Source organism: Rhinolophus sinicus, linkage group LG06, assembly GCF_036562045.2.
Source record: "Rhinolophus sinicus isolate RSC01 linkage group LG06, ASM3656204v1, whole genome shotgun sequence".
Taxonomy (NCBI): Eukaryota; Metazoa; Chordata; class Mammalia; order Chiroptera; family Rhinolophidae; genus Rhinolophus; species Rhinolophus sinicus.
This window is the reverse complement of record NC_133756.1, coordinates 157428369-157442058: the sequence shown is the minus strand read 5'-3', so window position 1 is coordinate 157442058 and position 13690 is coordinate 157428369. Positions and strand designations below refer to the sequence as shown.

Genomic DNA, 13690 nt, shown 5'->3' with positions numbered 1-13690 from the left:
GACACGTATGGATGTCCTTAATAGTGAATGGCTTTTGAGCCCTTGGTTGCCTCATGAGGAAGGAAATGTTTCCCATTTTACAGTCCGGGACACAAAAGGATTAGTGACTTGCCCGAGGTTACCCAGCCAGGAAATGGCACAGTTGGCATTCACAGGCCAGATGTCTGATGCCAGATTCTCCTCCCAGCTGCTGGGTGTGTGCGTCTGCGCAGATAACTGCGCCTTGTGGTGGGGACGCTGGGCAGAGAAGCCCAGGGATTGAGGGAGCCTGCAGCCAGGTTTGGGCAAAGTGAATGCCAGGGGCCCCCCGCCCAGTGTGCCCAGCCGCAGATGCCGCCGGGCAGTGGAAAGAATGACCTGGAAGGAGCTGGATGCAGACACCAGTGATAACAGGAACTCCCTGTGAGGGACCCCTCACCATCAGCTCATTGGAATCCTTTCCCACATCCCTACAAGGCAGGCACCATTCTGATTGTACAGATTCCGAGAGGCTAAACCGTAGGCCCGAGTTTTTGGGGCTGCTGTGAAGCAGAACCAGGATCCAGTCATGTCTGTGTGAGTCCATGGCAACGCCTCCAGCCGCTCCGCCACACCGAGTACGGGCCAGGTGAGCGCTGCCCCGTCCACTGCACCACACTCGGCAGTGCCATCAGTCATGGCTCTAGAGCAAGCGGGGGCGGCTTGGGTGCAGCTTCTGTTCCACCACTGAGCCTTACAATATGATTTCTTGTCCTCCTGGTGTCCCATTTGCCCATTTGATTCCTGAAGAATCAGTGGGTTCTCTTAGTTTACTGCTGAGAAAAGCACACCCTCAGGTGTGGTATGTGTATTAGGAAGACAGGAATGGGGATCCCAGTGGAGCCAGCCCAGCCGCGCAGACCCGGTCTTTGCAGCTCAGGTGGTAGGAGATGGGGCATGATCCTCTCCACCAGGAGCCGAGGTCTCTGTCACTGGGGCAGCAGTGGGGCCACTGCTCACAAGCCTGGAAAAAGGTCCCTCAGAAGAAATAGGAACTCTGTTGCCTCAGCATGGTTTATTAGCTTGCTTTTCCACTCTGGCTCAGGTTCGGCTACAGAGAAGCCTTTCACAGGGAGTCTTAAAACCAAATTAGCATTGACTAATGTTAAAGGCTCTACTGCCTCTGCTAAAGCCCAGAGTTGGCTGGGGGCAGACTGGGGTGGCCCTGGGACCCCACCCTCCCTGAGGAGGGATAGGGCAGTGCTGAAGAGGCATGTGACCCACTCGGCCTGCAGTCTGCAGTGGAATAGTTCTGGAGGCTGGTAGGGGATTCCCTGCCAAACTCAGGACAGGCCTGAGGGGTGAGGGGTGAGGGAGGGTGACAGCTGGAAGATAGAAGTGACAATGGCCACCTCGGCACAGCAGTGAGAGTTACTGAGGTCCAGGGAGGCATTCACACACCCTGGCTCTGCAAGACCTCCAGGATGGCTCGGAGAATGGCCGCGGCCGCCACTGCCCCAGGGTCCGGCTGATCCAGCCGTGCAGAACTGATATAACTGGCTCTTCCTGCTCCAGCTTCCATGTTCTTGGTGGCCTGGGCTGCGGCTTCTGCACTCTGAGGGGGTGGGGGAGGAGGTTGAAGGATGAGCCACCAGGCCTCCTTCCTGCCATGGAGCCTGGAGGACCCTTCTGTCCCAGCTCTGCCAGCACCCTCTGTACTGTCGCCAGGTAGAAAGGTCACCTCCCACCTGCCTCTTAGCAGGACAGGCGGCCACCATTTCTGAGGACTGTTGTGTCCCAGATACCATGCTGGGGCTCTACACATCTCGTTAGCCTCACAACACCCTCCGAGACTAGTCATCTCTCTCTTTTTTTTTTTCTTTCCCCTTCTTCTGTCCCCCCCCACACACACACACATACACACTCCGGTTCAAGCCGTTGTTTCTCAGTCTAGTTGTGTAGGACACAGCTCCCTGGCCCGTGCTGGTGTTACGAGCCTTACGCTCCCCACGGCTGAGGTGGTCGGTCGCCAGTCGTTGGTTGGCCACTCAAAGCAGCTTACGGCAGCTCATGCCGGCTGCTGGCCACTTATGCTGGCTGCCGGCCACTCACGCAGCCCACCAGCCGTTCCTGGTCACCCACGGTAGCACATAGCAGCCCATGCCGACCTCCTCTGGCTGCTCTCGGAAGCTCAGCTCCAGGGAGAGCCATTTTTCACAATCTTAGCTGTAGAGCGCGCAGCTCACTGGCCCATGTGGGAATCGAACTGGCAACTTCAGCATTAGGAGAAGGGTGCTCCAACCACCTGAGCCACCGGGCTGGTCCCCATCTCCATTTTTAGGGGAGGAAACTGAGGCATAGGAAGGTCATTAACTTGCTCCGAGTCCACCTCCCTGTATGGCTGGACCCAGCCTTACTCACCTTGACTGCTTTGGTCAGGATTTGGAACAGATCAGCCCCTGGACTTTTCCAGGCTTGGAGCTCCTGCCCTGCTGCCCACAGAGAATCCAGCTGGACAAGGTGAGAAAGAGGGGGCTGAGGACAGGCCCTGCCACTCAGGGTGGCCTTCAGGGCTTCTGTAATCAAAGGGGCAAGGGCGAGGCTGGGTACACACCATAGTCCTGTCCCCTGGGGCAGCCTTTCCATACCTGGCGGGAAAGAGAGCAAATGAGGCTCACTAGGGAATCACTTTGGGAGTGGGGACAGGGCCTGGCTGGGAGCAGGTGACATCAACCAGCTCCCTGAGCCCAGCCCTGATCTAAGGCTCAGGGCTCTGACTCACTTCTGCATGGCCTCCAGGCCGGCATCCATGGCAGCAGACCAGGCTGGGAGGTCAGTCTTGGCCTTGAGCGGCTGGGCTGCTGCAGTCAGGAACAGGCCATACAGCTGGGGAGGATCAGAATGCTGAGCACTCGGCTGGCCTGGGCCTCAGCCATCCTGGCACCCCGCGTGTCCTCTGTCCGCCCTGGGGGCTGCCGGCACTCACTGCCCCAGATGAGCCTCCCATCTTCTCCAGGAGCAGGAGGGACAATTTGGAGAGTAGCTGGGCAGGGCTGGCAGGGGGTGGGCCTTCCTTCAGCCATTCCTGGATCGCTGCAGGCAGAGAGGTGGCGAGGAATTCAGAGACCCTCCCTCCCATCTGCCTGAACCCCAACAAGTACCCAGGCCCCACTGCCAGGCAGCAGGAACGGGCCCTGGAAGAGGCGGAGGGAACCCACACGAAAAGAGTACGACTCCCTTTCTATATCCAGCGTGCAGTCTGGAGGGGTGGGAAACGGTGACTGACAGGGAACTCGGCAGTCACCAGCAGGTGAGGCCTGCCTGGATAACCTCCCCTGACATTCCATAGCTCACTTCCCTATTTCGTTTCTTCAGTTTTCTCCTCAGCCCTTTGCACTACCATCCTCTATCTTTTACTGATGGTTATTGTTTGTCTCCCCACCAGAACACAAGCCATGAGAGCAGTGATTTTGATCTATTTGCTCACTACGGTATCCACAGGGTCGGGAGCAGAGCCTGGCCTGTGGTAGGGTCTAGACACATTTTTCTTGACCGAACGATGGTGGACAATGAACAACTGTTCACTAGCCCAGGTTAGTCAAGAAAAACAAGGACAATAGAATGAATTCGCCTTGAATCTAAAGTTATTATTCGTTGCAAAATGTTGCATTTGGTTCTGTGATAATTACCATCCCACACTTGTAGTGTTAGAGGGCCTTGTCTCTCCGAAAACAGGTGGGAGGGTGCGAGGTTTGTGAATGGCCGTGCTTGGCAAAATAAAAGTTGGCAACCCACTCCAAATGTTGTTGAAATTGTCCTGGTTCATGAAATGCCGAACTCTCAGAACCAAGTGCCACCAGCCCCTTCCTGACCCCAGCGGGGCCCCGGCACCAACCTCTGGCAGCGCGGCTGTGGGTGGTACCACAGTCCCCGTCACCGGCAGCACGGTCCAGGGCGTTGAGCTGTTCCTCCAGGCCCAGGAGGCTGGTGCACACCCGTTCCAGCACAAGTACCATCCGCTTTGAGCCTAAGCCTGGACAGGGAGGATGGCGGGAAGAGGCGTGCCTGACCCTTCTCACAGCTGAACGTGACGGTATGTGTGGTATGGGACCCTGCACACCCTACACCCCTCAGGGCTCAGGCCAGTGCCCTGGGCCACCTGCCCCAACAGCAGGGCTGGGTACCTCCTGCAGCAGTGGAATCAGGGGCGTCCAGGGGCTTGGCAGGGGCTGCCCGGCTCCGCTTCCGCCCAGTCACAGAGACCTTGGGCATGTTGGGCCAGGCCAATGCCATGGTTTCAGCATCTAGTGACAGCAGGAAGACGCTCTTAGACACAGGCTGGCCAGTCAGGCATTAAGTGGGGCCTGGATTCCCCACGTGCTGGCTAGCCACCTCCACCTCAAAGAGCAAGTCCTGAGAACCTACTTTTACAAGGGAAGGCGGCGGTGTCCCTAGGGATGTTCCTAATACCAACGCCCCCACAGCCATGTGAGAGGTGGAGAAGGCCGGAGAAGTCAGCAAGGGCCTCTCCACGGGGCCTGAATGTCATGGTGGGCCCTGATGAGGTCTCTCCAAGTCCCCCTGGGTCCTGGCTTCAGTGACCCCATGTTCCAGTCTCACCTATTAGTTTCAGGAGGGGCTCATCCACCAGCAGAAGGGTGAGAGAAAGGCCAGGCATCTCTAGAGCTGACATGAAGGTACCCACGAGGGCACGGGCAATCTTCACCCCGCGGTCCTCTGCAACAGCAAAGCATGGACGTCCGCGATGGAAGGGGGGAAGGGCGATATTCCACCCCCCACCACCCACTGGAGCATCAGAGAAAGAAACAGAGTAAGAGAAAAACAGGGACTGTGGAAGCTGGGGCCCTGAGGTGAGACCTGCTCAGGGCATTCCTCCATAATGCCCTAAATTATCATGTTCCCCAGAGAGGTCCTTTCTGTAGGGGCAGATGGGTAATTATAGGTCTCATTTACCGAACTCTTACAGGTACTAGGCACTATAATAAGTGTGTTACATATGTGTAATCTAATTTAATCCTCACAAGCACCCTATGAGGCAGGTACTATTATTGTTACCCCCTGTCTGCAGACAAACAACAGGCTCAAGGCTCACAGCAATTAGGTGGCAGAGTGACGATCTAACTCGGGCTTGTCTGACTGCACAGCCCACGCTCTTAGCCATCACAAGACCCTATGTCAGCTGCTTTTCTTATGTCCAGTTTCAGAGGGCAGGAGAGAAGAAGCTCCGGGGGTGGGGAGATCCCCTCCCAGGGTGGGACTCACCCAAACAGCGGACAGCAGCATCGGCGATGATGCCCAGTTCCAGGAATGACAGGCCACCCAGGTTGTTGACCATCAGCGCCACCGAGGAGCCTGTGGGCAGACATGACACCCTGCTGAGACTCTCTGGGCTCCCCTACCCAGGAGGGAGGAAGGGCTGGGAGACTGAAGGCAGGACAGCCCCTCACCAGCCTGCACAGGCACATGCGACACATTGGAAGGGTTGGTCATGTGGTCGAGCATGAGTGTCACAATCTCGTCGGCGGTTGCCATCTGCCAGAGGGAGCCAGGAATGAGCTATGTCCCAGGCCTTGGCCACTCACCCACTCATCCACCTACCCACCCACTCACCCATTCACTCGTCCATCCGTCTGTGCATCCACCCTGGGCCAGGGAGTCCACCTACCTTTATGCGGCGCACACCAGCTTCCCCGTGGATCCCTGTGGACAGATGCAGTCATTGCTGACTCACTCAGGCCTGGAGATTCGCTCATCGTTTTTTTGTTTTTTTTTAATTAAGGATTTACTAAGTGCTCAGCACTTGGCTAGGTGCTGTGTACGTGGGAAGTGGGGGTGCAAATGGGCAGAATAATAAAAAATGCACAGTCTCTGCTCTCCAGGAGCTATGGCTTGGTGGTGGAGAGAGCCAAGAACTTAACTTTTAACTAGTTCAGTAGCTTTAACTAGAGGCAGTCACAGTGAGGCCACGTGATGCTTCTGCCCGTCACTTTGGAAGCACAAGGGAGGAAGAGGGGAAGCTTTGCAGCTAGGGTGGCCTTGGAATGGCCCTTGAAAGAAGAGCTGCATTTTGACAGGACCTGGGAATGGTGTGAGCAAAGGCAGGGAGGTAGGCTGTGTATAGAGCCTCATGTGGCTAGAGTCTGGGGTGTAGGTGGCAAAGCAGGTAGAAATCAAGTAGGTTGGGCCAGAAGAGCCTCAGGTAGCCATTTAAAAATACCAAGACCATCTAGGTGACAGCTCCAGGTAAGCTGAGAGGACCAGGTAGATGGCTCTCAGGGCATAAGACATGGGCAGAACCCAGGGAGCAGGCATTGGCTGGGACAAGGGTGGCCACAAGCTTACCCAGGCCGAGCTCTACCTCATCAGCTGCAAGTTCAAAGGTGGGTCTGGAACCAGGGACACTGCAAGAGGACAAGCTCACCCCCAGGGTTCCTGTGAAAAGCGAAGTGTGAAGGGGATGACTGCTCTGCTCTTGGCATCAGTCAGGGCACCAGGCATTGGGCAGGGCAGCAACTGGCAGCCCTGCCCACAGGCAGCCTCTTCACTGAGACAGGCTGCCAGACTCTTCATCTCAGACGAAAGAGAAACCCAGCTCCGGGACCCCAGAAGCTGCCGCAGGGAGACGGTCCCTGAGCTCCGGGGAATAACCTGGGAGCCCTCCTGTGCGGCTGCTGGGAACCCGCTCCTAGTCCCAAGGCAAGCTTCCACCTCCTCCCTCCCCCTTCCCAACCCCTGCGCTGGCACTCACCCATGGCCTTGGCGACCACGCTCACCCGCTCTGTGATCTCCTCCAGCCCCACACCTGCCTCAGCCAGGGCACCTGCCACCTGCACCCACACAGAGAGAAGGAGGGAGGAGTCAGGGAAGCACTTGGGTGCAGAAGACAGGCTGGGGCTGAGTTTCTAGTTGGGCAGGGGGGCTGAGCACTGCCACACCAGCCTGGCCCCTTGTTTCAGGCAGACGAGTGTATCCCCCCGTTCACAATGCACCTATCAGCAATCTTCAAGAATCCCAGTCTGTTGGAGCCAGAAGGGACTTTACAAATGGAGAAATGGGCCCAAAGAGAGGAAATAACTTATCCAACGTGACACAGCCAGTTGGTGGTGTTTCCTGATTCCTAGTCTAGAGTTCTTCCTCCAGGGCATATAGTCTGTGGCTCACTTTACCCACCCACCCACTCACCCACCTACCCATCTACGCACTGATCCATACATCCATCCACCGGTCCACCCACCCACTTTTTGCCAAGCATCTAGTATGTGCTGAAACTAAAAAGAAGGAAAGGTGACTAAGTCACAGTCCTTTCTTGAAGGAACTCAGTCTGGGGAGGGACTGGGGGAGCAGACACACACCAACTGAACATTTAATGCGAGGTGGTCAATGCAATGGTAGAGTTCATGACAGGATGTGACGGGCGCTCTGAGGGGCTCCTAACCCACTCGGTGCAGCGGGCGGGAAACCTCCCAGACGGGGAGACTCAGAGCTGGCACTGGACTGGAACAGTTGGAGTTAGCCAGGCCAAACGGGCTGGATGGGGAAAGGACTTTCGAGGTTGTAGACACAGCATCAGAAAAGGCCCAGAGGTGGACTGCAGCCCCGTGGTACAGGGAACTGGTATTGATGGAGCGGAAGAGGATGGTAGGTATGATGGCAGATGACATTGGAATGTCAGGGAGGAGGGGCAAGAGTGTGGTGGGTGCTTGACCAAGGAGCCTGGGCTTTCAGCAGGTGAGCCGCCTGGTCAGACACCTCTGGGGGAGCGTGGAAACAGATCGGCCAGGTAGGCAGGACGCAGGCAGAGGAGCCTAGTGAGGACGTGGCTGGATGTGGGGAATGGAGAGGGAAGGGCCTGGGAGAATGCTTCCATGCTGGACTTAGGGAGTGGAGGGGATATGGGGCCTTCCTGGATCAGGGAGCGCTGGGGAAGGCGTGGCTGCCTAGGGGGTGGAGTAGCTGGAAATGTCCAGGTACCAGGTACTGCAGGAGACAGCAGGCTGGGAGGGGCTGGCTAGCCCACGTCCTGGGGGCAGGGGGCCCTCACCTTGTGTATGAGCACGGTGCCACACAGCCCCCGCCTGCCCGCCTTCTTCAGGACGGTGAAGGCGCTGTCGTCCCCAATGACCACCATCTCCACAGGGATGCCCTCCGCCCGGGCCTGCTCGCGGGCCAGGCCGAAGTTGAGCCGATCCCCAGTGTAGTTCTTCACGATGAGGAGGGTCCCCACTGCAAGGGTAGCCAGCAGGGCCCCATCAGGGCTTGCCCTCACCTTTCCCCAGCCGGCCCTCCTGGCAGCAGCCCCTCCCGCAAGCCAGGCTTACCTGTGCCTGCCTGGGCCACTGCCCTGATGGCTGCCAGGATGCTGCCCACTGGCGGGGAGGTGAACACAGCTCCTGCGATGACCCCCGTCAGCATCCCCTTCCCTATGAAACCTGGAGACGGGAGCGGAGGGGAGAGGATGCCGGCTGGGCCTGGGCCTGCTGTCTGGGCCTTCTGCTCATACTCCTGGGCTTCAGGTGTGGGGGGCCCTACTGTGCGCTGGACGGCAGAAGAGCACCTGGGTTGCTCTCCACAGATCTTCATTCAGCAGTTAGCTCCTTGGAGAGGTCTTCCTTGACCACCTCAACTGAGGCTGTCACCCACCCCAGCCCCATGGCTCGCTGTTCCTTTCCCTGCTCTCGTCTTCACAACCACACTTACACACTCTGGAATGATCTCTTTCACTTATGTGCATACCTGGTTACTGTCTGTCTCCCCAGAGGAGAACAGAGGCCCCACGAGGGCAGGCACCATATCTGTCTGGTTCACTGTTGCATCCTTAGTGCCCAGAACAGTCCAGGCACACAGTGGGTACTCATTAATGTCGCTGAAAGGATGGATGGATTTGCCAAAGGGAGACAGGAAAGGTACGGAGCATGCAAAGCCTGGTCCCTGCCCCCAGGAGCTCTCCAGGAGAGCTCACATGCCTGGCACTGAAACAATCCAGGACTGTCCATGTTGGATGTGAAAACGCAGGGTGTGAATTCAGAGAAGGGATGTTGCTCTGGGCCGGAAGAGTCAGGAAGGCTTCATGGAGGAGGGGATGGGTCAGCTGGGGCGGGAAGGCAGGAGGACTCACAGAAGCACTGACTCACAGAGCTGGAAGGGCCGAGAAATCATCTGGCCCAACCTCCTACTTTTGTAAGATATGGAGACTGAAGCCCAGAGGGAGGCCATGACTGGCCCCAAATCACAGTCTGAGGAAGCAGGACAGCAGGAACCAGGACCCGGTTCTGGGCTGGGCTCTGGGCTGGGCTCTGTCCTGACCCTCCGAGCAGCACTGACGACCTCCCCGGGGCCCCCATCCACTCTGCCCAGCACCTGCCCCCACCTCTGGCCCAGGGTCCTCACCGGCGTGGGCAGGCTCATGGCCGGAGCCCCCACCCGACAGCAGTGCCACTCGGCCCTTGAGGCTGTCCAGGTCAGAACGGAGGGCCACCCGGTGGCCCTGCAGGAGCTGCAGGTTGGGGTTGCAGGCCACCAGGCCAGCAAGGGCATCATCAGCACAGCTTGCCACCGAGTTGACCAGCTTCTTGGAGGTCTGTGAGAGAGGAACAAGGATGCGGTTCTGGGTGCGGTCTGCCCCCCACCCCACCCGGCCACACTGCTATGGCCAAGACCCCTCTTCCAAGCCCACTCAGGAACTCCAGGGGCACACAGAATTGAGTGTCATTTTATCAGGTGGATATTTTTGGGAGTTCTTAATTTGTCACTTTTTATCCTTTGCCTAATTATTTACATTAAGTATTTTGAACTATGGCTTAAATTTATCCCGAAGAATGGTTTCAATACAAAGAACATGGGGGAACTGGAGTCCTGAGTATAAAACAATATAAAATTGTGGCCCAACAGCCTTCTTCTGTCAAAGGAGGAGACACCCAGGGTGAGGCTCCTGTGCCAGGGGAAGAGGTCACACAGGCCCCTCTCCCATTTGCTGTTCCAACTGAGCCATTGATGAGGGCAAACAACACTTCCCGAGCCTCATAGTGCCAGGCCCAGTGTCAGGCACTGTGAGTAAGGAGAACAGAATGCTGGTCCTACCCGATGGAAGCACAGAGACCGTTTCCACGTGCTGCGGGAAGTGCTATACAAGAGGAATGTACACGCACCGCGGGGGCACAGGGAACGGACCTCAGCCTCCCTAGAGGACCCCGGCAGCTTCTGAAGGGTGAGGAGGAGTTAGGTAGGTAGGAGGGAGTGAGGGGCACCCGGGCAGGGAAAAGGGAGGATGTTCCAGGCAGAGGGATAATATATGCCAAGATCTGGAGGTGTGAAATAATATGGTGGACAGGCCAGGAAGCAAGTTAGAATGACCTGAGCTACCAATGACTGCCAGGGAGAGGTGGGCAGGGCCTCAGAAGCAGATGAAGGAAGTTGGGCACCCAGAGCTTCAGGTGGGAGGGTCGTGGGCAGGCAGAAGCGGATGGCATGGGGGCAAGAGCCGTGAAGGGTTTGGGTTCTGCAGGCACGGGCACCTGGACTCAAATCCCTCATCTGCCTCCATCAGCTGTGAGAACTCAGTGAAGACACCTCAGTGTTTGGAGCTTTAAGTCCCTCTGCAAAATGGGGATTAATACAATATATGCCTGTTATACAGTAAAATGGAATAAAAAGGAGCTACTCCCTTTTTCACACAGGCTCTAAGAAGCTAGAGCTAGCTGCAGACCGGGTGCAGCTTGTACTTTTGTCCCAGAGAGAGAGAGACTGGGGCCCGGCTCGCAGTGCCACCTGGTGGCCAGCGGGGCCCAGCCTGCAGCTGAGGCAGGTCCTGCCGAGGTGCACCTCCTGGAGGCTCCTCCCTCAAGCCTGTGGGCAGCGGCTTCCTTTGTGCAAACTTTGGCCTTTCCTAGGTCTGGCAGGGGCCACCTGTTTCAGCACAAGGACAGCAGCCCAGGTCAGTAGGGAGAGAGCAGAAGAGTAGGATTGGCTCCATTCCCGAGCAGTGACTGAGAGCCAGGTGGGTTCTAAGCGCTTTTGAGAGGTCTCATTTAATCTTCCCACAAACCCTATGGAGGAAAGATTAGCTTGGTGACGAAACTGAGGCACAGTTAAATGTCTTTGCCCAAGGTCACACATCCAGCAAGTGTCCAGGTCTGCCTGGCTCCCAAGCTGTTTCCATTTTGGCCTTATCATGCTGCTTTCCCCAGGGGCTGAAGGGAGGCTGAGTGGCAGAGGTCTTGCCCTCTGGAAGGAACCGGCTAGTAGCTCCCCGAGCCTGCCAGGGACTGGAATATACAATGAAGCTGTGAGTTGCTCTCAAGTCCAAGCCCAGCCTTCAGTGCTACCACCCTCCAAGAAGGTACCCCTCGCCATCCCTGACAGCCTGTCCTGCCTGGGATTTGCAACCATTCCAGAGACAGAGAAGGGCTTGGGACCAATGCCATCCCTGGTTCCCAGTGGCCTGACAGGACAGAAAAGGAAATGAAGTTGATTAGGTGCTGTGCAAGGCCCCAGGACTCTGGTCTGATAAACACCTCATAGCCACTTGAAGGCAGGCCTTAATCTGCTTCATACTGCAGATGAGGAGAAAGAGGCTCAGAGAGGTCAAGTGTTCTGTAAAGGTCACACAGCTGGCAGGCTGAAATGTGAACCTAGGTCTGTCCAAGGTCTGCTTTGGTTCACATCAGTTTCTAGAGTGGGAGTGGAGCAATGCTCCGCAATGCCAAGCTTCCCGTACTGTAGATCCCACCCCTGGGACCAGCCCACACATGCTCAGGCTCAGGAATAGGCACCAGATCCTTCATGGCTCCTTCTGTGACTGGTACAGTGTCTACCACAGAGTAGGTAACTGTTAATGTTCTGATCTAAAGCTATGACCCAGACTGGGGGCAGAAGGGCCCCGGAGAGACTCAGAGGCTGCAGCCCCAGGCCTGGCTGGGACCAGCTGGGAAATGGAGGGAAGAAGGGATCAGGCCCGGAGAGGGACCCTCTCTCCTAACCTCTGAATCTCAGGAGGCAGCAGCATTTCTTGGTCACAGCGTAAGGAACTCCGGGGTGCCCAGGGCTGCCCTTCTCCCCGCCCCCCACACACCCCCACTGCTCCAAGCCCACAGTGTCCTTCCCCTGCCCTGGCCCTCATGAGACTCACCATGGTGCAGAGGCTCTGAAGCAAGCTGAGTTCACACCTTTGCACTGAGCTGTTGGAGGACGGGCAATCCTGTGGGCACTACCTGGTTCTGGGCACAGTGAGGGCAGCAGCGCCTGCAGGAGGATAAAGAATCTGGGCTACCGGAAGCACTCAAAGCCTACTGGTACAACCACGGTTCCAGGGCCCTAGTCATTAGGGAGCTCCCCAGACTTTGATCCAAGTCTAAACTCCAGAATGTGTGCCAGGGATGGAGAGGAGAGTGGGGCTGACCAAGGTTCACACCTGCACTTGGCTGCCAGAAGACAGGTCTATCCATGTTTGGAACAGGGCTGCCTTTAAGCCCTGGAGCAGCACCTACGTCATCTCCAAGGGGTGAAATGACCCCCAGAGGAACTTCGTCTCTTACATGGGCTCATATGTAATGAATAAGTTTACAAACATCTTCACACATCTTGCTCTTGTTGGTGTTGGTACTAAGCCAGGAGGGAGGCAACCGAGTTAGTGACCAAATTTTACTTCTAAGAAACTGACTCAGGGAGCTCTAGTGACTTGTCCAAGGTCATACTAGTAAGAGTCAGTACTGAAACCTTAAATCCATGTCTAGTGTTTCTACAAAGACTGTGTTCTTTCTACTGATCATTCAGTGCCTTTAAAATCAGGCAGAGTCCCTGGCGTGGGAAACCACACAGGCAAACCACAAGGACGTTTTAGCTCCTCTCAGTTCAGCCTGGTTCAACAGTGTCTTGGGGTCATTTAGGGTCTTGGGCTCACTGTATGTGTCTGCGATAGAATTCACAGCTGGCTCTGCACCTAGCTCTGCCTCTGACTTGCTGGGGGATCTTAGGTAAACCAACTCCCCTGAGCCTCAGCTTCCTCATGGGTAAAATGGGGGTTGCATCTTCTGTGCCAGTCTGCATGTGCTCCTACTTGCAGAGCCTGTCTGATGTGGCGTGGCCTTGAAGTTGTGGGGCTAAGGGACTGCTTTTCTGGATCATTAAGGTTTTCTCACCAGGGAAATTCTGGTTTTGTGTTTGAGATCGGAGTTCGTACAGCAATAGAGGCACTAATAATGCTGGGCAAGTGGCCTGGTGGGCCCTTCAAAGTCTGAAGAATAAAACACAGTTCCAAGAGGAGAGGTGACCTTCCCCCGCAGGGGAGGAGGGGTGACAGGCCATTCGAGGGTCAGGGGAGGGTACCCGCTGGGTTTGGAGGAACTGGGAGGGCTAAGCGGAAGAAGGTAAGGACCTTCGTTCTAGTCTGGGACGTGCACAAATTACCGTCACCTTCCTTCCCTCCTCTACGCCTCTGCAGTTCCTCCGGTCCCAAAAGAATGAGAAAGCCGGAGGGCTCTGGAGCAATGGAAGTGGGAGAGGACCGGGCAAGGGGCAGGGCAAGGGGCGCGGACAGCAGTTGAGGTCAGCGGGTCAGCTCCTAGGGTCGGGGAGGCGTCAGCGCAACTTCCCCACCCGCTCACGCCCGCATCAGGCACCTCCGTAGCAGCCGCCGTTTTACAAGGATCCTCAACAGGCGCCCTCATCCGGGTACTCCGGGCTGTAGCTGTAAGCGACGGGGCGGGGCCTTCGGGGC

At 56.7% G+C, this 13690-nt stretch overlaps 1 protein-coding gene across 2 annotated transcripts; it reads right to left on the bottom strand.

The window, feature by feature from the left end:
• Nucleotides 1–1018: 1018 nt before the first annotated feature.
• TKFC (triokinase and FMN cyclase) lies at nucleotides 1019–13683 on the bottom strand. 2 transcript variants are annotated; one of them, XM_074336459.1, is made up of 19 exons: nucleotides 13593–13682; nucleotides 13113–13207; nucleotides 12104–12216; nucleotides 9367–9556; nucleotides 8298–8408; nucleotides 8021–8202; nucleotides 6728–6806; nucleotides 6322–6411; nucleotides 5645–5679; nucleotides 5427–5511; nucleotides 5242–5331; nucleotides 4579–4695; nucleotides 4143–4262; nucleotides 3854–3991; nucleotides 2945–3051; nucleotides 2741–2844; nucleotides 2573–2606; nucleotides 2380–2469; nucleotides 1019–1573 (listed from the first exon to the last, which is right to left on the bottom strand). In XM_074336459.1, exons 3-19 carry the CDS (start codon nucleotides 12104–12106, stop codon nucleotides 1412–1414), a joined length of 1737 nt encoding a protein of 578 aa, XP_074192560.1. In that variant the 5' UTR covers nucleotides 12107–12216; nucleotides 13113–13207; nucleotides 13593–13682; the 3' UTR covers nucleotides 1019–1411. The 2 variants fall into 2 exon arrangements, with proteins under 2 accessions (XP_074192560.1, XP_019609588.2); XM_019754029.2 differs by lacking the exon at nucleotides 13113–13207 and having other exon boundaries at nucleotides 13593–13683.
• Nucleotides 13684–13690: the final 7 nt, after the last annotated feature.

Coding starts and splice junctions, on each gene's coding strand:
- TKFC (XM_019754029.2), bottom strand. Junction 8,409..9,366: donor CCATGAGCCTGCCCACGCCG/GTGAGGACCCTG, acceptor TCCCGTCTCCAG/GTTTCATAGGGAAGGGGATG. Junction 2,845..2,944: donor TGGGAGGCTCATCTGGGGCA/GTGAGTGCCGGC, acceptor GATCCTCCCCAG/CTGTATGGCCTGTTCCTGAC.